General features: G+C 40.5%; 1 protein-coding gene across 16 annotated transcripts in view; it reads left to right on the forward strand.

The window, feature by feature from the left end:
• Window positions 1-100: 100 nt before the first annotated feature.
• The window catches only part of kif1b (kinesin family member 1B), a 59,133-nt gene continuing 34,390 nt past the window's right edge, over window positions 101-24,843 (forward strand). For 5 of the 16 annotated variants that reach the window (XM_079675987.1, XM_079675998.1, XM_079675993.1 and 2 more), the window contains exons 1-15: window positions 110-395; window positions 1,566-1,719; window positions 17,015-17,091; window positions 17,228-17,407; window positions 18,044-18,112; window positions 18,498-18,676; window positions 19,331-19,442; window positions 19,990-20,067; window positions 20,161-20,226; window positions 20,406-20,423; window positions 20,798-20,873; window positions 21,371-21,449; window positions 21,546-21,688; window positions 22,259-22,300; window positions 23,893-24,104. In XM_079675987.1, coding sequence (XP_079532113.1) covers window positions 1,614-1,719; window positions 17,015-17,091; window positions 17,228-17,407; window positions 18,044-18,112; window positions 18,498-18,676; window positions 19,331-19,442; window positions 19,990-20,067; window positions 20,161-20,226; window positions 20,406-20,423; window positions 20,798-20,873; window positions 21,371-21,449; window positions 21,546-21,688; window positions 22,259-22,300; window positions 23,893-24,104 — 1,437 coding nt within the window. In that variant the 5' untranslated portion in view covers window positions 110-395; window positions 1,566-1,613. Of the gene's footprint in view, window positions 396-1,565; window positions 1,720-17,014; window positions 17,092-17,227; window positions 17,408-18,043; window positions 18,113-18,497; window positions 18,677-19,330; window positions 19,443-19,989; window positions 20,068-20,160; window positions 20,227-20,405; window positions 20,424-20,797; window positions 20,874-21,370; window positions 21,450-21,545; window positions 21,689-22,258; window positions 22,301-23,892; window positions 24,105-24,843 lie in introns of all 16 variants that reach the window. The other 11 variants (XM_079675997.1, XM_079676001.1, XM_079675988.1 and 8 more) reach the window with 9 other exon arrangements.

Below are 24,843 nucleotides of genomic sequence, written 5' to 3' on the forward strand. Positions count from 1 at the left end.
CCGATTCCGAGCCTCGTCATTGGCTCTACGATACATTAGTCACCGTTGTCTCTTCTTTCATTGGCCTGTCCGGCTGTCAGTCAGCGTGGCCGAGAGGGAGTTGACGTAATCTCTCCAGTAAATCAAGGCAACCCATCAATTCTTCTTTTCGCCTCTGTTCAGATCAGACGTCCGCCTTTCAATCTCTACTGGAAAATAAACTCGTCAAGGGGTCGCCGGCAGCAGTCCATCCGGCGGAGGATACCGCTATAATGGGTGATTTCCACCTGAGTGGACTTTACAACAGTTTTCGCGCTTGCAGATTTTGATAGAAAACAACAGAGCTTGAAACGCCCGCTAGCTAGCGTTAGTTCTCGCCGCTGTCCTGTGGTGTTATCTTGGTGAAGTCTTCAAACGTGAGTCAAAACGATGGATTAATATATGTATTTATATTTTGTAACGTTTGTAGTGCATGAGGTTGTTATAACAATATTATTTGTGCAGTTGTCGGTGGCTGGTGAGCAGTTTTAGCTAACGTTAATGTCACGTTAGTGTATTTGCACCGATAGCTTCATAGTCCTGTTTCCGATAAACGTTTTACATTCATACATCATTTGCAAATCGGATACTATTACTTATTTACGATCATAGTATTTGCCTTTGGTTGGATACTTATATCCTTTGTACAGACACCGGAGGTTACTTCTGTCTCGGCCATAAACAGAACGCAAAGTCATTAACATTTCATGTTTCAACCCTAGCTTGCAGTTACATATACATAATAGTTGCCGTTTAAAGCATTGCACCTACTGTTAACATCGTCAAACATGAATATTGTGTCGAGTCTGTGCTGCTTAAATAAGCATGCAACTCCTCCCTGCACTATTCCACAACATACAGCCGCTGTGGATTAGCCTACTTCCTAACATCGGTGAATTTAATTAGAAAAAGGAGGAAATGTAAGCTGTTTGCCTGCACACAATGAACCCAGTTGGATGGAGCAGGCAGGCCCGGCTCACTGCCTGACTGTAGCTCACACAAAATAGGGTAGATAGAATTTCATGGGCGTATGCCTTTTAGCAAGTATGGCTGACTGCAAGGACATGAAAAAAACATTGGCAAATGTAGCCACTGGCCACGGGATGTAAGGCTTCAGTAGACTGTCAACCCATTGGAAAGTTGTCTTTAGAAAAAAAAACATTATTATGTGTATGCATATCAATTATCACATGCATTATTCATATCTTGTATTTGTCAATAACCGTATTTTGCATATGCTTTGGAATATATATATAAAATGCATTGCCCTATGTATCCTTATTTTAGATGTTACATGTATAATTTGCTGCTGTTTACAAAATATTAAAGCCCTTCAGTGGTTTGGAGCGGCCATATTTGTTGTATGCTGTTATGAATAGAAATGTGCAGGGGTAGACTTTCATTGTGTTTGATATACATCATGTGATAATGGGTATTGCATTTTCTCAGTGTATCTTTCCTTAAACACAGTCTTGCTTAGTTTATTAAAAAACAGATATTCTCTTTGTAAATTGGACGCAAACATCTCTTTTCTGTCTTTATTTCAGGAGAGATACCAAAGGAATCTTACTTGTGGTCGTTTCTAAACCACAAAGATGTCGGGGGCATCTGTAAAAGTTGCGGTTCGAGTTCGGCCCTTCAACTCCAGGGAGACGGGCAAGGACTCCAAATGCATCATTCACATGCAAGGCAACACTACAAGTAAGTCTACTGGCGTGCACACAACCAAACAATATGTCTTGAATGTATGCAGGCCTGTCTGCTGAGGGTTGTTTGGTATACCACACATGCACCCACGTGGTCTTCCTTCAGGCCTCTTAGCGGGGGACAGCAGAATGAGCAAACTGAATAGTGGACGGTTGGGGACAAACAGCCTGAAAGGGAATAAAAGGCCTACCGAGGGAAATTCCTCCTCCTCTGAAGGGGGCTGCATGCCTTAGGAGTCTCAGTGTGTGAGAAACGCTGAGTTGCTCAATACTGAGAGACCCAGGGGTCGCCTCCCAGCCTGTCTCACTAATACCTTCAATTCATCAAGGCTTTATCCCACAGTTCATGTTTTAGAATGGATTTGTCTGTTACTTTGTAGTTTATGATTGTCTTATCTCCCAGTCAGTGTATAAAAGCGGCTGTAAAGTACTTGTAGAGTTGTGTCAAGTGTTATGGCCATAATTATTATTTATGTTGTGTGCAGCTTTTTATTTTGCTGTACATTTCACACAAAAACAAATGGCGGGGTTACATTTATTGGCCTGCTGAAATTAAGGAAAATATGACTCAACTTCTCATATGTTTTGTCGTATATTTTTGTCACCTTGAAAACACATTATTGCAATCAGTAAATAAGATGGATGAGTCATAAATCAACCAGATTTGTTTCTGAAGCGTTATTTTTAAATCGAGGCCCAGAGGCTTAATGCGTCAGTCATTCGTGAATAGAAAGATAGATGTACTCCAATGAAATATACACTCAAATCCAATTGTATGTATTAATGTGTACTTGCAGTGCAGAAAGAGAAGACTTGAATGTGGGTTGTAGTCTTGTGATCAACCTGCCTACTTGTGACTTTGAGTCATCATGTACTGTGAAGTGCGAGCTGCCTCCTTGCTCCATGGTTGTGCTGTATTTCCAATTCCAGCTGACAGATGAGTACAATCTCCCCGACAGTAGCATGGAAACATTTTAAAACCAGTAACTAGACAGCATGTGAAGGCAGAAACCTGTTCTTCCAGCTCTCTTATTTGCCTCGACTTTTGTCTGTCAGTCTTACCGGGCTCATTAGACTAAGCCTTTATGAATCTTCCATAAGATCAAGTGTCCCTACTAGCTATGGCTCACATGCCCCTTATCTCTCAAACTGTACCAAAGAGAAGCTTTGTGTCAAATCCCCAGTCCTTTTACTCCATATCCTTGGGTTTTCATTATGCCAAAGTCACTAGGAAGTGCTGAAGGGTGACTCGTGGTTTTGAGCAGAACTGCAGTAGAATATGCAGCTTTTTCGGGCTTAGTGAGTGAGTGTGTGTGTGAGTGAGTGAGGGAGAGGAAGAGGTTGCAGCACTGCTTACTCTACCTCTATCACATGGGCAGATTGCAGAGCAGAAAGGGAGGCTGGCAGGCGGCCATACTCTCCCTTCACCAGGACTTCATTGCAGATGGTATGCTGAGAATACTGTCCTATTGAGATGCTGAGAGGTTGAATGGTACCTTGTGGCTCCAACATGCTCATGTTCATACATGCAGATGAGACTTTGTGATACGAAGTGAGAAAATGCTACCTTTCTGTAGTTGTGATTCTGCATTTTTTTTAATATATCAGAGTCCACCGAAGCCAACGTACATTTCTTATTATAAACTATGCATCAGTAGTTTGTTTGCAAGGGGCTCAATGTTTCTATAATGTGTTAATTTGTTGGCACACCCGTTATGACTTTTTATGGCTAGATTACATCATGGTTTAATTTGAACAACATTTCTCAATAATTGTGCATGAGTATGTTTCTTTGACTTTGGCAAGTTTGTGTTTTCCTTTATTACTGGTTTTCAAAACAGATGGACTTTTGCCCCATATAAGGCAGTGTATATACAGCTCTGGAAACATTTAAGAGACCACTGCAGCATTATCAGTTTCTCCGGTTTGACTATTTATAGGTATGTGTTTGATTTAAAGGAAATGTTTTTATTTTATTCTATAAACTACTGACAACATTTCTCTGTGTTGGAATTCAACAGACACTGGAATGGAATGGCTGGCGTACATGCAGAGATTGAGATTTAAGATACATTTGGAGTGGTCTCTTTATTTGTCCAGAGCTGTATAACTTATCAACACGTTTTTTTGTACTCAACAAAAAACACATTTTAAGTATCAAATACTCTCCAATGAAAGGTGAAATATCCATTGTTGTCATTAACTTTATCTTTGCTCCGCTAAAATTCATTCTTTTAATTTCAATGTTGTATACATTATGCTGCTTTAATCTGAATCAATGGTGCCATTGTTTTAGCACATCACAGTGTATACATTACCTGTGATGGTTTTTATTATGTTATGCCCTCTGATTGGCTAAAATGTGAATGAGACTGAGAGCTGGGATGTGTTATGGAGTTGCTTGGTCAGCCTGCAGGTGTTTGCAGATGTGTGTATGAGGCCATGACACACCCCTTATTGTTGCGACTCACTCAAGGGCAAATGTTGGTGCGTGTGTGTCAACAGAGGCACAGAGAAAGAGAGGGCCTGGGGGCAATGGCAGGATGTGTTTTCTCTCTCTTCCTCTCTGTTCACCATGCACGGAGGGTCGTCTGGGATAGTGTGCAGGCAGAGGGGCAGCAAATTGATTATCCAGTGTGCAGGAAATGTGTCCAAGGCCTCTGCAGGCAGGCTTGAAACAAGTAAAGGCCTCTTTCACTAGAAGCTCTTAAACATACCAGAGCTAATGTAATTATAAATGGGTGACGTGATGGGCTGTTGCGTTAGTTACTGTTGGTGCTCCGAATGTTGAATAACGGCAGGACACCCAAAGCCTGCCTTCGGCCAGTGTTATGTAACCAATGTGTTGTGTTGCCCCTCAGCCAATGAGCAGCATGAATGTATGGCCAAAGAAGGGCGATAGGTCTCGTACAGTGCGAAGAGAAGCAGATCCCCTGATATGTTAGACCACTACATTGACTTTATTGGAACAAACCTGCGTTCAGATGCATTATCATCCACATTATCAGTTGTATAGAATGGGAGATAAATGCTTTATTAATAGATACCAACCCAGCCTATACCCATGTTTTCCAGAACTGGTTGAATGGTGCACGATATTATCCCCTTAAGCTAAGCGTAAACTAATGCTAGAACAAACAAAAGGTCACTTTGTCAATTAAACATTCACCTTTCAGATAGAATTGTGCTGAGTGTCGTCAGTTTGAGCTAAGTGGACGGTGACCTTACAAAAACCCTACAGGGAGGAATCGGCTCACCTATAGTGTCAGTTACAGCAAAGAGGAGGCTATCACCACAGCAGAACCGACAATGAGCCCATATTGTTTGAATAAACCGCTAGCAGAGAGCTAACAGGACAAGTGGGGATCATGGGGGTCTGGTTGAGGGATGATCATCTATCCTGCCGCTGAACCCTTTGCAGACAGGGACGATTGACCTGATTAGAGACAGTAATCTGCTGTTTTGCCTCAGGTCGCCACGCCCTGCTGCTGTAATCCCAGTGACCCTTGTAGGTGTACACAAGCAACGCACACCAACTCAGGGTGTTACATTCCTTATCGCCTCATGCTGAGATAGTTTGTGAGCAACACGCATTTGCACACATGCAGCACTTTCACATTCCAGACTGACCGTAATGAGGAGGGAGGACAGGCAGATGTCCGTATCGTGATCTGCTCATGCTGTGCCTGAGGAATTTCAGGCCAGAGGCGCAAGTGCATGGCTTGCAGCTAAGCCAGTTTTTTGTACACTTACCTGTAAAGGAAACAGAAAATAACCAACATGTCACTTTGTTACACACTTGAAATGATTTGGACTTTAACCTTATTGATATTGAGAGCATGTCGGACCTCTGTGTCACTTTTTCAAATGATAATGAAGAACAGACAATAATCTTATGAGTCATACAGCACTTTCACATCTCATATCGCTTTCATATCCTCTGTGGTCATCTTCTTGCTCTGTAGTCAAGGCAACAGCAATGTTTATTTTCTGCTGCAAAACCGCATCTTGAATGAATGAATGAATACAAGTTTTTTACTTCCTCCATTTACATTCTTTTCATAACATCATGTGCTTTTGTTTACTTTCAGTCATGTCTTTCTGCCTGTTCATTTCTAACCTGGTGCTGCTACAGGGCAGCTAACTGTGATCGGGTCGCAGTCTGTCAAGATGTGAATGATGCCGAGGTTTGACAGTTAATGATAGTTGTTTGGTTTGGGCTCATGTTGAGTGCCATAGGTAAAGGTAAATATGTGGGTCTGGTAGGAATATCATGTTGTCTATGACTTTTATTCTGTTATTAGAGTTTATTTCTTCAACAAAATTGAAACATGCTGATAAAATATTTATGGTTGGTTTTGGTGAAATTCTCTTCAAGTAAATTCAGTTTAATAAGCCATAAATGCATGAATTCAAATTGTATTAATACTGTTTATGTTGCCTATTAAACTGTTTCACAAACCCCCGCTAGCATTCCCATTGGCAATGAATCCTTTTTCATTAAGTGTTTTAAAGGGAATAAGAAACCACAATGTGGCATTGCCTAATAGGGATAGTCTGTAGGTTGGAATGTTCTTAATGTGAATTGCTGTAATTGCTGACCAAGCCACTTGTGGTTTCTACTCTGCAACTTAAATGTTGACTCTTCATGACCCTTTCCGTTTTTAGCTTCTGTTTTCCCCTTGTGCACATGGTTAGCATAAGAATCTTTCCATCCTCTTTGGTTTATTGCTGCATTGATTTGTCAAACGGCGAAAGCTCTTCTTTGTGAACACCTTTTTGAAGACATTTTAATAATGTTAAATTAGGGCCTCAAAATGGATAGAAACGTACTTTTGTAACGGTATCAAAACATCTGCGAATATCAAACGGCGGTAGAAAGCTGTACACTCACAATGAGTGTTTGTAACTGCTGAATGTGTTGGCATTGTTCTCCTGTTACCATCTAAGGGCTGGAGGAATCAGCTACAGATGTTTTTAAACAAAGGTATTATTAGTGACGATAAACAGTACATCATGAAAACCAATGAAAAACCCATGACCTCATGAGTGAGGTGGGTCGAGCCTTCACTGCTGGAGATCTCTGGCCCCAAAATTGTTGAACCAAAAGTAGAGTTTTAGTGAAGAAATATCTCTTACCCCCTTCAGCAAATAATAAACCATTTGATCATTGAAAGAATAAATGTTTTAGCAGTATCTTAAAATAATCTTGAGGTATATTCACTTACTACCCTTGGATAATAGTCTTGCTCGATCGACATGATAAAATTAAAGGTGGGGTATCTAATTGTGGAGAAAGCAGCTCGAGTGCGCTAGAATTTGAAAATACACAACCGGAAAAAATCTGCCTCTTCCTTCAGACTTCCTTACAGAGCCCCTCCTCCAACACACACGAACGCGCACATGACCAATGAGGGCATGAGATAAGTTTGTGCACAGATGGAAGGCTGACAGGCAGGTAGGCCATCCAGTTATTTTAGCCGGGCCGGCTCAGATGATTGGTCGTGCTTTTTACAGCGCTACGGCTTCCACAGATGACATAGTTTTATGTATTTATTGTCAAAGCATTTAATATATTCATTGCTATCGGGATGTTAAGAGCATTCCATGGAATATAACAAAAAGTGTTTCTGAAATAAATTACATACCCCACCTTTAAGTTGACTTTGCTGCCACATAAATATATGTTGTTTATAGAAGCCTAGTCTTTCTTTATCTAGCAGTACACTGATGCAAAAGGTTGTCTTAGTTCTAAGTATAAACGCACAATATTTGTATCAGTGTCAATGCTTAATGTAGAATAAAGTTATCTTATGTCAGATCTGTGACCCAATTGTTTTCTTAAAAGAGGATTCCGCGTAGCATACAAGCTACAGATGAATGTGAGGTTGTTTCAGTTTTTCCTCCACTCATTTTATTGTAACCCACTCTCCATGGTAGTGTGATAAAAACTGATGGAGCCTTTTGCAGAAAATGTGGGATATCAGAGGGGAGGGTGGCATCGCGCTGACTTGAGGGGGAGGGGTGATGTAAACGCAGCCACAGCAGCAAAGTTGTGCACGAGCACTGTTCACGTGTAGGACAGCGTGAGGGAGCATCAAATACAGTCGCCCAGCTAGAGATGATGAAGATTTCCTTCATATTGGTGTAGGGGGATTAATGGCATTCATGCAATTGGACCAACATTTAAGAAAAGGCAAAGCTATGACTTCAGTTCATGTGTTGTCATTGTCTTGCAGTTAATGCCTACTGCAACCAATGTCATCTTGTTTTTTATTATATAAAAGACATCTATCACTGGCATCAGAAGGTTTCTAAATGTATGATGCTGTTTCACTTGTTTCAGGAAGACATCAATGCAAGTCTCAATAGCAGAGAGTTACTTTTGATTTCTTGTTTTCAGAACCATTATTAAATTAAACAAGTTGTTGACATAGAACCTTTCAGAAAAATATTATATAATATTGTAGAGTATATTGATGCTCAAATTAGGTGTTCCCAGGGAGCTCTGCTTCCATTGGCAGCTGGGATCCAGACCACACAAATCCATTAATGTTAGTAATATTACCAGAAATAAAAGACCAACCACCCGCGCTCGCTCACATGACAAAGTGGAACCATGCACCGCTGAATTAGGCTTCTGAAATACAATTCAGCCAGATCCTAAAAGGTCTCTGTTTAACAATAGAACCACATTAGTGTAATGGATAAAGAAATTGCCTGTTTGAACAAAATATCAACAGCTGATGTTTTCCTATTGGATTAGGAATGTGCGTATTAGTGTGCCCATTTGGCTTTTTTGGGCATGTGCAGAAGATTATAAAGACTGTAGTTGAGCCACAAGTTGAAAGGAGTACCTGCCCTAGTCACATGATAGATAAGGTTGCTGTATAATGCCTGGTTTCCTTTTAGAGGAGGATCTTTTCAACCACTCTATTGAATCTGACCTATACTGATGAAGTTATGAAAATCAGATTGTGCTCGCATATCTATCTTCATTTATTCTTGGTGATGCATTCAGGGGATGGTGCGTTAAATTTTTGTTACTCCTGTCTTGCTCCTCTTAAGCGACTCTTTGGTTCATTGCCCAAGTTGGGTGTAATGGCTGGACTTTCCCACATTCAAGAAAGTGAATGCATTTTAGTTTTTGTGCCTTGACTGAAAACTCTTTCCAGACTATATTGTTTGTTTTCCTCCCACAGTCTGAGGGCTGAATTCAGAGGCAAACTGGAGAGCTTTGCAGTCTGGGCACGGGTAGCTTAGTGGTGGGCATGATGTTCACTTTGTATTATTCATGAGTAAGAAATCAGAGGGGTTGGCGGTATATTCATTTTCAAACTTTAATTAATAAGACGGGACTCTGGAATCCTCTGCTGCTCCAATATGGAGCTGTCTTATGCTATGTTTGAATACAATGAAGCTAATTCAGAGTATACACACATGCACATTAATACATACGCGTCACACGCAGAACCACGGTTCCACGCATCATTAACATCCTCCACAAGGAAATTGCTGGATAAATGGTGTTAGTCATCTGACATTTGCTTGAGGCCACACTCATGTTTTCTAGCTTCACAGATAATGTCAAACAAGTGATGCCTCTTCTTCTATATATATATTTTTTGTTTTAAATGTAAAGATTGGCTTTGAACATAAACTATCCGAGATGTTCCCAGATCCTTGTTCCATGATGTCATAGAGCTTATATAAAGCCAGAGAGCATTTAAAGCGGGACTTCAGTGTCTGAGTGGAGGCTAGTTGAGGGAATCCAGGTCACTGCTCTGTAAAATGGGTGCCTGTTGTAAGCAGTGAATGTAAGGGCCTCTGTATTTCCCTTGTCTGAAAAGCCTCGCCGGCACAGTTTTAACACAATGCCTGGATCATATGATGGTCTCTATGTTGTTTAGAGACACATCTGACACAATAAAAATGCAACTTTTCTAAATGTACAGATTAACATTTTAATGCATGTCAAGTTTCCCGTATTTCTTGTTATGCCTTTTACTTCTTTATGAATTGAATAATTACAGTCAAGCAAGCAATGGATAATATTTCAAAGCAAGGCACTCATTTTAAACTCATAGATAGTTGGAATCAGCATTTCTCTTTGCAGAGAAGTTTAACATTGATATGATATAGATATAGCTATGGAAAGATTGCTTTATTATAAATACAAAAGCAGTTTTATTTCTTCATGTGTAATTGTGAAAAGGTTGACAGGCAAGTTTGAATGGTCAATAGATGAAGTGCTATTTTCAAACTGTTAAATAGCAGACACGTCTCAAGCTGGGGAAGTATTACTAGCTTTCCATGACACAGGATGTGTCTGGAAAGTCCCTTGATCTTTCGAGGCAGCACCTGCAAAGAGGAGAATATCCTCCTTGGAGCTGATCCATGAGAAGCGTTGCCGCTCGAGCTGTGAAAACAGCTGAACTCCTGACTAAGTATCCTGTATCATTTTGTTAATGTTACCATTGAGGTGCAAACAACAAATATGTTCTTTGAACATGTTGGGGGATGTGTCCAGAAAAACCAGCCATTAAACTTGGTAGCAATTGGCATGTGCTTTAGATATTTATTGTTATTTCAGCTCTGAATTCATGCCAGTTATGTATTCCCTGTGGGTTTAACCCCCCATGTCATCACCTGAGAGGCTGTCTGATATCCCTATCTCTTTGTTGTAGTTCTGTGTTTGTTTGGCTTCTGAATGGAGTCCTGCTGGCTTGGCATGTTTTCTCTGTCTGTTGGCTTCTAGAAGCTTCTCTTTAGTCTCTGTTATTCTAAACTCAGTGCGTCTGCGTGAGCTGCTCACATCAAGCGCATTGTCAGTGTCTGTGCATAGGGACCAATGTATGGTTTGGCCAAGAGTTCGGCAGAAAGGTTGGGCGGCTGAAATCTGTCCATTCCTTCCTGTCACTGACAGTCTGTCGGCATGCGAAGCACTAGCTGCCATCTGCTGCTGTATAAATAGACAGTATTCAGAGCTGGAACAGCTGGCGCAGAGGCCAGGACTGCGCCCTTTCCCACTGCTTTCCAGCTAGACAGGCAACCCCACCTAACGCTGCTTTAATGTATTACTTTTTGAGTTTTTCAAAATAAAACAATTAAAAACTTAAGAGATCAAACTCATTTGTTTGTTTAATAGCACTATGAAATTCAGTATTCTGAGAATTTTTTTATTTCCTAAATGAAAAAGCAAGAAACCTGTCTTTTTTTTATTTATTTGGGTGTGAATTGGAGAGAAATCTTGTAAAAAATTATATGTGCATGATAAGAAAAATCATGCCCTCCCACCATTTTTACTGTCATTCCAAATGATATTAAAGAAAAAATAAATGGGCTGCCAGCTCAAGGTAAAAGTGTACCTATTTATTACAGTGTGAACACATTTTTTTTATTTCCTGGCCAAATAAGATTTCATCAAATGGTTTTCTTGAGTGCTCGTAAACAGTTACAGTTCAAATATCTCTATTGTGTATTTTTTTGTTAAATTAATATTGTTTCCATACTGTTCAATTCCTTTAATTTGCAGTGTCTGAATTTAGTCACATTCCATCAGAGATATTGAACGTTTCTTTATTCTAAATATCACATAGAAAGGAGGGGAGGGGGAGGGGGGGGGGGGCAGTTTGAAAAGGTTCATTGTGATAGGGGACTGGGCACATTCAATTGCAATACCCTGCTTTCAGTGCATTGTTCTGGTGTCTTCCTGTGCCTTCCCCCCCCCCCTCTCCTCTAGTGGGAAGAGACAAATGACGTGAGCAGCCTTCTGAGTAGAAACAGAGGATTCGTTAGTAGGAAGTCTGTGCCTTCCTGTACTTGAACAGGTATTACTTTGATGTAGCGGTTCATTTAATGAAATGACAAGGCATGGTCTAACAGGAAGTTTGTTGTAGCTTGTTTGTCTGAGTTGACGATGGTGATTCTCCCGTGGAAGGTCATAACTCCTGGTTTGGACAAACTCATATGCCTACCCAGGAAGTCCCAGGTCTTTTTCTGACAGGAGGGCACAACGGAGGGGCAGTATTGAAATCTTGTACAGAGAGATTTTAGTTAAAGGCCACAAGGCATCTCCCTGACCAGACGTCAAAGTGCAATGTGTCCAAAGCAGTAATGAAGATACCACGTGGTTGTTTCTGTTTTGGAGATGGTGTACGTCCTGTGTTGTGGCTGCAGCAAGCTCAGCTGTGCTCCGACGCTACTTTTAGCCCTCATCTTTGAGCCGAGTCCAGTGACAACTCTGTCACCTGTGCTGCTGCCCTGGCAACTGAGCCATCACACACTCTCTTCCAGAGACACTCACTGGATACAACACCCAGAGCTCTTCTGTGGCCACGTCCTCAGAACTCATCTTAATGCTCCCTATTTGAGATTGAACAACCATATGAGCGTAACTGTTGCACTGTGGTGACCATCAGCTCATGTCAACAGATGCTTTTCTTCACCACTCATGCACATACTGTAACCGGGCGTGCCTTTTCAAAATGAGACAACAGCAGCATTAAAGCCGTGCAATAATGTATTTTTCTTGACGTAGTGATAGGATATTGGCATCATGATGTAAATTTAAGTTCTTATTGTCCAGAAGGTGCCTAAGAATCATAATATTTTAGTATCAAATTAATCCAGTAATAGCCTTCTGAAGCTTGGATGCATCAGGAAAAGGAACAACCAATTGTTAATTCGGCATTCTTTAAATGGTATTAATTTGTGAAATATTAAAACAAATATAGGTTGTAGGCATGACAAAAAAAGGGGGGGGGGTTTAAGTTGAAAACCATAGCTAACCCGGTGACTCTTCCTGTTTACATCAACCGAAGCAACATGCCTGACCTAAACAAAACATTCCAAACATCTCGTATTAAATTAGTGTTCTTTTTTAAAGATTTGTATTTGGTCTTTTTTATGCATGTTATATGGCATTCACGGTAACCACTTGCCACTGAATTTAAATGTGTTTTTACTTTGGTGGTTCTTTAATTGCCTTTAGCCTTGCTATGCCAAATGTAATCAACACAAAACAAATGGTCCCATTATTCCGTACATATGGTAAGGGTTGTAGGTTCTGCTGATGGGACAAAGGCTATTGTTTAGTCGGGAAATGCTGTCTGTAGGATTTAACTGAATGAAATAATATTTATTGAAGTGAACCGTTACATCACACTGCTGCTCATATGCACACAGACCCCAGGGATGCTATTACAATTCCTCAGTCTTGCTGAAAGAAGCACAGAAAGTATTCCTCTGAATGCCTGGCTCTTAACCCAGCCATTTGTTTTCCTTTTGTATTTTGCATGTGCATTCATTTAATGCCCTTGCCCTTTCCTGTGATCGTGGATAGGCATCGATTAGCTTGCACTAACAGCTAGCGGCTCCTTAGAGGGTTACTGGAAAGGAGATGCTCATGTGTTCGGCCATTTTAGACCCTGTTTGTCTGCTAGTCTCAGGTGAATGGAGCTAGCTTTTAGTCCCCATCTGGTGCTCAGAGACCTCCTAACAACCTAATTACTGAGTGGTATCTTTTCTTCCCTAGCTGGATTATAGACCCCATGTCGAACACTGGATTACAAAATGTCTGCCGGCTACAACCAGCTGAGTGATGTTCTTTAGATAGCAGGATGTGGTTAGTTAACTGGTGCCCAACCCGCCTTGAAATGAAAAGCTCCCGTGGAGTGCCAGCATCATGTCAGTGCTATATTCTGCGGAACAGGAACTGAAAATGCAAAGCAGTGGCATTTTGGACAAATAAACATTTGAACTGTTATACCACCCAGCAGCTCGTGTCTGTTCACTGTACATTGGGTTGTGAGTGAATGTCTCTAACTTTAGAGATACACAGAGATTCTCCTACATTGCCGTTCCCACGCTGATTTGCATGTCATCCTTTTGTGCAATGGATGTTTAGCCTCATGATGACAGGGTAGTGATACAACAATCCTTTATGTTGCTCTTTTACTGATAGTGTAGAATTCATGCTTGCAGACCTTGTCTTAGTGTTACCTGGTATGCAGCAAATCAATGTTGTGTCACCAATAGTAATGCTAAAATATTTGTCTTTTTTTCTTCACTACAATGTTTTTAATATTCAAATTTTGGAAGTCTTGAAAAGGTTTTATTGCACTAAAAGTTGTTTCTGGTATTGTTTAGGGAGTCTGGTATGATAATCTTATTACTTGAGTAACAGATCACTTTTGCATATTTTAGGGTTTTTAAAGCATTAGAAAATCAGTTTTATAAATAGTTGTCATCAACATTTACAGTGTGTTTTTTAAAGTGCATTTTAATAATTCTATGTAGTATCGACAGAGTCATAATAGAGGATGCTCAAGGCGAGAGCGCACTGTGCTGCATCCTCCCCTTCTGTGCCAAGTTGTGGTTGTTATGGCAACCAGATTATGGTCCTATACCTGTTGCCATGGTTGAGAAAGACGGAGTGATGACGTTCAATAGGCATCAGAGTGAGTCTGCCATTTTAAGTCCGGTATGTGACACTAGTGGAAATATATACTATTTATGGAACACGGAGGTATTCCTCATTGACATGTTAATGTGTGACTATTATATTATACTATCTCTGCTCACATACATTCTGCTTGTAAGTGTGATGTGCAGGAGTGTAAAGGGAGCAAAGGGACTGATATACAGTCGAGATAAATTAGGTGAATCATGCTGGAAGATATTGATAGAGATGAGATAGACCTTTAATGTCCCCATAGGGTAATCTTTTCTGGATTCGGTCCTGCTGTTCAACAGTAGATACAATCTTCAATAAAACTACCCAGAGTCCATGTAACTCTTTAGTTTTCACATACATACCTGTAGGGGGAATCCTGTTGGCTGCACTTACATTCACCTCATTCTTCCTCGGTCCACACCATTTTCTTAATTAAAGTAAGTTTTCATGACAAATGTGCAAAATAAATGAGTTTTTAGACTCTCAAACAGATTTTCTGCTACTATAACTGTTTAGTTTTGGGGTTTTATGCAGCGTCCACACGGCGGCTAGCATCTTACATGAGAGACACACTCTAATGACGCACTGACAGGACCACTTGGGTGAGGCATCTATCTGTTCTGAGAGCAATGGAGTAGATATTCATGCCACATCGTGAGCATTATTCACCTTTAATAGACGAGTAGTCTCCCACTAGCTGCTATCATGTAGCTTAACTGTGCGTTTAGGTACATTCTTAATCCACTACATCCACCAAGTTCTCCGGTGAGAGACTATATCGGAACCATGGTCTGAACCAGGGGACAAAGCTTTCATATTTTTGCTTTGTTATTTGTTTTAAACAGCGGATTCCCAGTAAAGCCAGTTCCTCAATGTCAGTCCAATGGCCTGTCATTGGCATCCCACTGTCTTTTTGCCCACACGGCACTCATCATCTTTCTGTTTTTACTGCTAAGTTGCCTCCTTAACAGTGAATTTGACTGACACTGAATGACTCCAAACTAGATTACCTCTTCTTTAATAGCCAATGTAGAATAGATTGTTCCAGGAAAGTAGAAGTGGTGCACTGGTAACTTAAATCCTGCCTTCGTTACTTCATTCCCTGGCTCCAATTTCACATTTGGAGGCCAGTCAAAGGTGAAAATGAGCTTTATTTAGCCACCTGTCTTGCTGTATCCTCTTCCAGTGCCCAATATGGCCGCTGTGGCCCCACACCTTAACCTGTGTGAAGATTGTAGGGGGTACAAAGTCATGCATTGTTTTTTACCTGTGCTATTGTAGCTACCCTATTTAGGGCAATGGCTTCTCTACAACCATCACATATTTAGCATCAAGCAGTTAGTGTTCTGGTTTCTGAGGACACGCTGTGCTTTTTCTAACAGCATGTGACCTGTGGAGGGTGATATGCAATCCCTGTCTCTCCACATCTCCTGCATTATTGATACGTTAGCTGAAATCCTCTGAACACATAAGGCACTCAGCCTAGGACATCTTGATGCTAAAGCCTCTCAAGCACACTCATATCGAGGAGCCAGACCTGGCTTTTATTTGCCCATTTGCAAAGAACTGCATTTGCATTAAACAAAGGCAATTACTGCATTCTGGCCCACATTGGAGGGTTGGTTGACAATAGACAAAATGCACTATAAATGCGTAGTTTAAATCGTCTTTTCTTTTTACAAACTCTGGTTTCGATTGTTGCTCTGTTTGGAGTGTTGCTAGGCCCTCGAGCGCACCCATCAGACCCAAATACATATTTTTTTACTATCCTCTATATTACTCCTTTCTATTCTGTACAGCCTGAATGAACTCTCTGCCCTGGCCCTTTGATGCAAGGCAGCTACAGTCAATAGGTGCATTTTGAAAAACTTTGGTATGGGTATCTTAAAATATCCTTCAGTAATTGCCTTAATCCCCTCCTGTACATATTCAGTGCCGAGTGTATCAGGTTTGAACACTACTCCCAGGGGTAACAGCAAGCGAGGTTGAGAGGGATGACATGCCAGGCATGGCTGCAGATTCTTGTTCATTAAGAAATGTGTGTGTGGCCATAGGGACCGGCTGGGGGTAGTGCGGACACTCAGTGTCAGTCATCATGCCTTTAGCAGATAGAACAGCTGATGGTGGTATAATGACACATGTTTTTATTCTTTAAACTATGCATTTGTCTTCACACACTGGTTAAAGATGGCGTGTTTGGAAAGGTTGACACAACAGTTGCAGTTCTCAAAAAGGCCAGTGGCTCATGACTTTCTTTGTAGAATATATAATGGTTAGTGATGTGAACATCTGATCTGAACAGTATCTTTGAAGACCCACTATTTGCCAACCAGGATAACAATAAATACTATTTTTAATTAAGGTCCATTTAAACTGAAATGTAATTTTTTTTGTTTTTTTAATGAACAGAATAAATACCCTAATAATCAATTTAAATGAGCAATGGGAGTTTGATTAGATGTTTGAATTTTAAGTTGACTCAACTATTCCAAGGGTGAGACAAATCGAGTTTACTGGCAATAGCAACTGAATGTTCCAGAACAAGACAATCAGAAGGCCAGGTACCTCGTGTTTCAAAGACTATTTGGTTGAACTGTCCCTGCCATATTTCAAATTCAAACATTACTACACAGAAGCAACCTTTGTTAAATACTATATTGTTGTCGAAGGGATTGAATCAAAATCCTAATTGAGTCATTCAAACGTGACATGTGATATATAAATTAACTTCATTAGAATTTAAGATAAGCACATGGGATTAGTTGTTTTTTCCATATAGACATTAAAACCAGATGTTATGGACCACCTTACTAATTTTGTACTCCCCCCACAGCTATTCTCAACCCCAAACAACCAAAGGAACCGGCAAAGACCTTCAGTTTTGATTACTCATACTGGTCGCACACTACGGTAAGTTTTCTTTGTTCCTTAGTCCAGACTAATAAACAACAACAAGAAAAAAGAACCTTATTGATATGTTGTCAGTTTGGAACACAAGCATATTGAAATTCTATACATTTAAGCACTTTATCCATCTTTCCCACAGCCGGAAGACCCCAGCTTTGCATCACAGAACCGTGTGTTCAATGATATCGGCAAAGAAATGCTGGCCCACGCGTTTGAGGGCTACAATGTCTGCATCTTCGCTTATGGCCAGACAGGATCGGGCAAATCCTACACCATGATGGGCCGGCAGGACGAGGGGCAGGAAGGAATCATTCCCATGGTTTGTTCTACAATACATCATACAATACATAGCAGATATTAAGAGACTTTGCCCACTATGTTTTACTTACTTCTCTGCCAGCGATTATTCGATTTTTTGAATATTCGTTACAGTCTCCATAATCGAAAATTATTTTTTAAAATTCGATTTTATTTATATATTTTTTCATTATTATTTATGTTTTTCATTTTTTTCCTGGCTTAGTTTCAACCAAAATATAGACTAATGCTAATAATAGCAATAGTATTAATAATTGTAAATGGCCATTGGTCACACCACCAGTTTGTTTTACTGTAAACTTGGAGGAAGCCAGCAGCGCAGACTGCTGCACTCTGCGACCTCGCAAGACATGGCTCTTTGTCTCTGCACTGTTTTTTGCTGCTAGCCGCCAGCTCAGCTACCGCCATATTTAGAGCCGTGTGCAGTGCTTTGCTCTGTATTTAGCATTGGATGGAACCCTTTCAGTGTTTTATCTGCTGAGGCTCTCTATATCGGATTGTGTGATGTTTAATTGCTAAATGATCTGCTATAAATCCAAATAAGTTGCTTGTATCTGTTGGTCCACTGATCTCTTCTTCCTTTCACCTCCCCACATCCTGTTCATGTGCACTAAACATTTCTTTCTCTGCCCCTCAGCTTTGTGAAGATCTATTCTTTAAAATCAATGATGAGGACAACAAAGAGGAGCTCGCCTACTCAGTAGAGGTGAGCCTCGGACTGCTTTGACATCTGTGATCCGTGCTTTTAGCCCCCGCCTCATTCCTAGCCTTCTCATAACAATATATCGGGTTGAATTCATACATTAATCACATATTGAAAAACGCTGGGTTACCTCGGCACATTCCTTCAGATGATTTTGTTAAATTGTACACTTTTTACTCAAACTGGAAAACAGTTGAAGGTTGTAAGTCTCAAAAGACAATCTGATGTAAAATAATTATAATCAAAGAAATCAATTACTGAGGCCGGCACGAATATAGATATATTTTTAACTGCAGTATAATAGATTATATTGAGCTTCATATTACTGCTTTATGTCATTTCAGTGGCACATGAACTCATAATCTGTTACTTTTGCAATATTGTATAGGTCAGTTACATGGAGATCTACTGTGAGCGGGTGCGAGATTTGCTTAACCCCAAGAACAAGGCGAATTTACGAGTGCGAGAGCACCCTTTACTGGGTCCCTACGTGGAGGACCTGTCCAAGCTAGCTGTCACCTCCTACACAGACATCGCTGACCTCATGGATGCAGGCAACAAGGCCAGGTGAGCCACGGGATCATGCTGTCATCATGGGAAGAAGGGGGGGGGGTTATAGTGGTGAAGAGGTGATTACCCACATGCTCAGAAGGATGAGTTTAATAAGGAAATGTTCTTATCACATAGATTTGTATAGTGTCAGTGTTGATCAAAGAACAGCTAGTTATATTTGGGAGTATAGCTTGACCTGGATGGCTGAGATTCTACATAGAGCTAGTGAGTGTTTCTCATTTAAACGAGTGCATGTGATGTATATGTGTGTTTGTCGGTTTTAGTGTGTGTGCGTGTGTTACGAGAGCTCCTGTGGGGAGGAGTGAACTCTCCCTTAATCTTCCTGTGCTGACTCAGGCAGCTTATTTCTTACGTGAAAAGCCTGTATCTCCCCTGTGCCTGTCCCTCTCAATGCGCCTTGTGAATTTCTGTTTGGTGTCCATATAGTATTATCCACCTCCGCCATACAAAGTAATCCCTAGGACTCAATTCCCCCTAATAGGCGTAAAACCCTGTAATGATAGCTCCATTAATAAAGCTATCAAGAACATGAATTTAGCATTATTATCATTGATATATCATATATCATATATCATTCCTATTTAAATGCTCAGAAAAATGTGTTTTCACCCATTATTTCCTAACTATGGCCTGTGTGCTAACCTACAGAACCGTGGCTGCCACCAACATGAATGAGACCAGCAGCCGGTCACACGCTGTTTTCACCATCGTCTTCACACAGAAGAAACATGACAGCGAATCAGATCTCTCCACAGAGAAGGTCAGAGGAGACTGGAACGACATTTTCTGATTTTCAAATAATATCATTAACTGTTGTCGCTTTACCATGTTTGTAAACTATAACTGTCTTTTATCCTGTGCTGTTGGGAGTGCATTCCTTTATAACGTGTTTTACCTGCAGCCCTGTTATTTGGTTTGCGCCTTTGATTTAGTCTAAGATGTCTCCTATGGTCCTCTTGATCGCCATTTTAGATTTGACTCCTGGCATTTCCTCTGACTGCAGCAGAGACAAAGACCAGTGTGTTATTGTTAACACAATGCCCATTGTGTTTAGCCACTCCATCAGATTTAACTTCCTTGCTGCATCTCACGTGACAGTTATGTCTAAATGTTTAGAATAGTATATTCTTTATTTTTCCTTTCCTTTTTACTATTTGAACCTTTTTTGAACATATACGCTTTGTAATTGGAAGTCAGTCCTTTCAGTTTTTGATATAATATTCTCATCCTCTCACACTTAGTCATAATTCCAATGTCAATTATTCATGAGCTTGATTCATCTAAAAATGTATCTACTTCCTTTTCAGGTCAGTAAAATCAGTCTGGTAGACTTGGCAGGAAGTGAACGAGCAGATTCCACTGGAGCTACAGGTACCAGGCTAAAGGTAAGACTCCCATCATCAGAAAACATTTAGCAAACTGTTGGCTAGTATTTCGCTGATGGTTTTTAAATCAGATTTTTAAATCTGTGATTGCAGGAGGGAGCCAACATCAACAAATCCCTCACCACGTTAGGAAAGGTTATCTCCGCCCTGGCTGAAGTGGTGAGTGTTGTATGCCTGTTTCTGTTCATTTCTGTCTTTTCTTACCTTTTTCCTACTTTCAGCCTTTCCTCTACAACTCGACCCTGTCTTCTCAAGGACTTAATGTACGAGCCTGGCATGCTGTAATGTCTGCCCTTCTGTTTTCTCTCCTCCTGTCCTTGTAATGCTTGCTCACAAAGGATAACTCTACCAGCAAGGTAAACCGTTCGACAGCTTAACCAGTAACCTCTGAATCCTCCCAATGAGGCAGATTTGACAGCCTTTTGCAATGTGCAATGCTGAAGTTGTGGCACAGTGTTCTGTCAGAACCATTTTATTAAGTGTTTTAGGAAGTGCTTTGCTTTAAGGCGCATCGCAGTGATAACTCCACAAGCCTTTCACCAGAGCAAAAGTTAATCAAATCAGGCCTCTACTCATTTTACCCAACGTCTTTTCCATCACATATGAGGTGTTTATTATTTTACAACATAATAGTGTTCAGTCTTAACTGCCGTCCATAATTTTCGTCGTAAGTCTTACATAAGTTATACGTTTTCTTTCTGCCTACTAACTTAATATGTGTTCACTGCAGAGCAAAAAGAAGAAGAAGACTGACTTCATCCCGTACAGAGACTCTGTTTTGACATGGCTGCTGAGGGAGAACCTAGGTATGCATATTAATATCACCTGCTAAATATCCTTTACAAATGGAGTATGATGGAGTTTGTAAACTGTGAAGCACATTTTGTATTCCTGGACAGCAAGACACATTTTACCATCTGTATCCTGTCCCAGACTGGAGCTAGTGTACATTACTCTCTACCAATTTAAGAAGAACACTGTCAGCAGACTGTATTTCAACCTAACTAGACAAGCACAGCCATCTCCTTCGCTCAGTGTATCTTCAATCTCAGCACACATGACACATACAGTACTTTGCATTTTAGTCTAATTAGACTGCAGTCTTTTATTTAGGGAGTAAGTATTCAGCATTTATTTTTGCTAGAGCAGTGCTTCTTCTATTCTGAGCATTTCTACTTTACAGTGCAGTGGAAATCATGTTGCAATGCTGTCATCAATGAGGATCCCAACAACAATCTATCTTGTTTTGTCATCTTACCTACATTTATCACTTAATTTACGTTTGACTTGTTTTTGTTATCAGGTGGAAACTCAAGAACGGCCATGGTAGCTGCCCTCAGTCCTGCAGATATCAACTACGATGAAACTCTCAGCACGCTCCGGTAAGGTTTCCAATTACAAAATGATTCTAGTTCATTTTATTTGTTTGGATTGAATCCTTTACTACAAATACAGTTTGTTTCTTTTACAATTCCTAGCTATGCCGACCGAGCTAAGAACATCAAATGTAATGCTGTCATCAATGAGGATCCCAACAACAGGCTGGTGCGCGACCTCAAGGACGAAGTGTCTCGACTGAAGGAGCTGCTCCGTGCTCAGGGCCTAGGGGACATCCTAGACAGTGAGTTTAATGCGGCCAAAGCTTCTAGAGCCAGACAGCGTCTACTCTCCGGGTCTACCACACTCTGGCAACATCTTCTTTCTACTTCAATGTCATCTAACTTTGTTTTCATCGCTGTGTCTGTTTTCATGCGTCAATTACTAAACGTACCTCCTTATAGAGTATATTTTGTACTATTTATAACATGCGTAATAGAACACATTCTAAGGTTGCATATTATATTACAAATAATTTGACAAAAAATATAAATGGTCATATTTGGCTAATTGTGACTGACAACACGAATGGTAGTTTAATGCAGCTTTAAACTATCACACTCCATTTGCTACACACAAGAGTAATGGCTCATAGCCTAGTAAATTAGAGCCATAATACACCCATTAATAACTTCTAATATGTGGGCTGATTAATAACCTGCCGACTTGCTAATGTCTGCCTAGATCATGCCTAATGACATGGCACTTAACAAGTCATTTCTTCGCATTCAGCTCACTAAGAAATGTCTGTAACCTTTTCCTATCATTCACTGGTGCTGACCTCTGACCCTCATCTTCTCCTGCTTCCCCTCAGTTGATCCTATGGGGGATGATTGCCCCGGAAGTGGAATCAAATGTGTGTATATGTGTGGAACTCATGAATTGTCTATCACTATTTGCCCTATTGATAAGAGCGAACATTGCTTTTGCCCCCCTTACCTATATTTAAATCTGCTAACGGCTTTGCATGTTGATGCTAAAAGCAAATGCTTTATATAAGTAGACTCAGAAATGAAAGGCTTCTTTAGAACTGCTGATCCAGCATGCTTTGCGCTTGAATGATGATGGGGGGGAGGGAGATATTTGCGGGCTCCAATCCAACTGTATCACAAGTTGTTTTTGGAATATCCCTTTTGGTCTCATTACTTTTAGAATAGCTTGTCTGACTTCCCTACCCCCAAGCACCCACACTTTCTCTTACCATATCTGTCTTTGGCTTTCTAATGCTTCTTTTTGTTGACTGTGGTCTTTCTGTTTTTTATTTTGTTTTCTTATACTAACCATTCACTGCAGCTGAAAATGCTCAAATCTTTAAAATGGCACTTCTCAGTTCCCAACCTGAGGCTCAGGATTACAGACGGAAAGGTGCTTGATTTTAAACTTCTCAGTAGCCACACCAGCGTTGAATAGCTTGATGTAATAGTTTGTACTGAATAGTTAGTGTACCTTCTGCTGTATTCTCAGAAATCCCTAATAACTCCACCTTGTTTCCCTTTCACACTAATAATCTGTATAAATGTTGTAACCTGAGTTCCTGCCCAAAAACAGGTCCTTACCTGATTAGACTAATCTTCATAGTAAAAACTTGAGCTTAAGTACTCATAAAGTTCTTCAGCACTTTGGTTTTGATGTATTTCCTATGTTTCTGAAATATGAAAATACTTTATTGACGGTGTCTACTGGACACAAATGTCAGCACCTCAAAAAATATTTACATTTGTTTTGAGTTTTTATCCATTTCTTAGAAGGCACAGTCTGAGTTTAAGGCCATTATATTGACGTGAGTTGCCTGACCTTTAGCGAGGATGCTGTGACTCTGATAAAGTGTATGAGCGAGTGTGTGTCTGTGAGCAATGAATCGAACTGCTGGACTGCAGGCTGAACTTTGGCAGCATGTGTCAGTGACTCTCATCTGTCCTCCCTCTATCACCCTCCCATCCTGTAGTTGATACATGGATAGCAGTTTTCACGCAGTGTTTTCTCATTCAAGACAACAAAGGGACAGCAGCGTATTCCTCAGAATTGTACACAATTCAAATTAATTGCTGGGAGTTAATTGCTCTGCACTGTTATTCTGCCCACAGAGAAACAGGCGCCTTGGAAACTCTAACAGAGTACAAACTAAAATGTCTAATATTTTCTGTTGAAGTGTGCAGGCAGACCTTTGCAAACCATCTGGAGTGAAAACTGCTTCTCACTGTAGCTGACTATTATGCTGGGTGTTTGTCTTGACCTTTTGATGTACAACTTGTGTCTTACATTGGTCTTCCCTTCCTTTTGTCCTTTCTCTCCCTCCCCCCACCTCTTTCTATCCTCTCTCCTCCTATTTGGTTTTCCGTTCCATTTTATGTGGTTTATTCCCCCTCTCCTCCTGCCCTGGGCCTGTCCACCTTTTGTCTCCGTGTGCTCTTTTTCTCTCCAACTCTTTCTCTCCTGCTGTTGGCTCAGACCTGAAAGACATTCAGAACAATAAGCATAGATACTTGATAGCCTCAGAGAATCAACGCCCTGGCCATTTCTCCACAGCCCCTATTGGTTCCCTGACAGCCTCACCATCCTCTGGCTTGCTGTGCAACCAGGGGGGCCTTCAGTCTGCCACCAGCATCCAGGAGCGCATCATGTCCACCCCTGGAGGAGAGGAGGCCATCGAGAGACTCAAGGTAGAATTGGCCTGTGTAGACGGTTGAAGTGAAATCACACGTAATTCAAGAGAGAAGAAGAGTCCCACAGTTAATTGTCCACTCTGCTGAGACCCTCAAAATGTGGATACTTTTACCTTTAAGTCCATTTTCGTTTTGCCATTCAAATCAGCACCTAGTTTGATCAAAAGCTGCTGCATGTTGTGTTGCGTGTGGCAATAGGATGACTTTCACGTTTTTATGTAAAGCATGTTCTTAAATTAAAACATATATTTGTGTATCAGTATCTCCTTTGTTAAATACAAATTATAAAACACCATTGAAATGTAAATGATCAAACAGTTAAAATACACTGTTCTGTGCCTCTCAAAATATTCGTCATATCTCTCCTCTGCCTGCGATGTTAAATATCTATTGTGTGTCAAAGGAGGAGCATCCCTTAGCTGCATATGGCTTACATACACATCCTACAATTGTTCATCAAAGTATAACAAACATGTGTGCATAACATAAGAACATTTTTTGTTTTATTAAACAATTGAAAAAATACCTCAGTTAATATAATATTAAGAGTAATATGTGAATTATAGAAACTGGGGAAGGTGCATCTTTCTAAATGCCTTAAATATCTGTGAATAAATTAGTAAACCAAATAAAACACCAACTTAATATAAACCTCACACTGTAATATTTAAACAGTAAATTAAAGTTCTTATGTGAATGTCAAGATGGCTGTTTAATCTTTGTTTAGCCCACACAC

Source organism: Notothenia rossii (genome assembly GCF_949606895.1).
Source record: "Notothenia rossii genome assembly, chromosome: 4".
In the NCBI taxonomy this organism is placed as follows: Eukaryota; Metazoa; Chordata; class Actinopteri; order Perciformes; family Nototheniidae; genus Notothenia; species Notothenia rossii.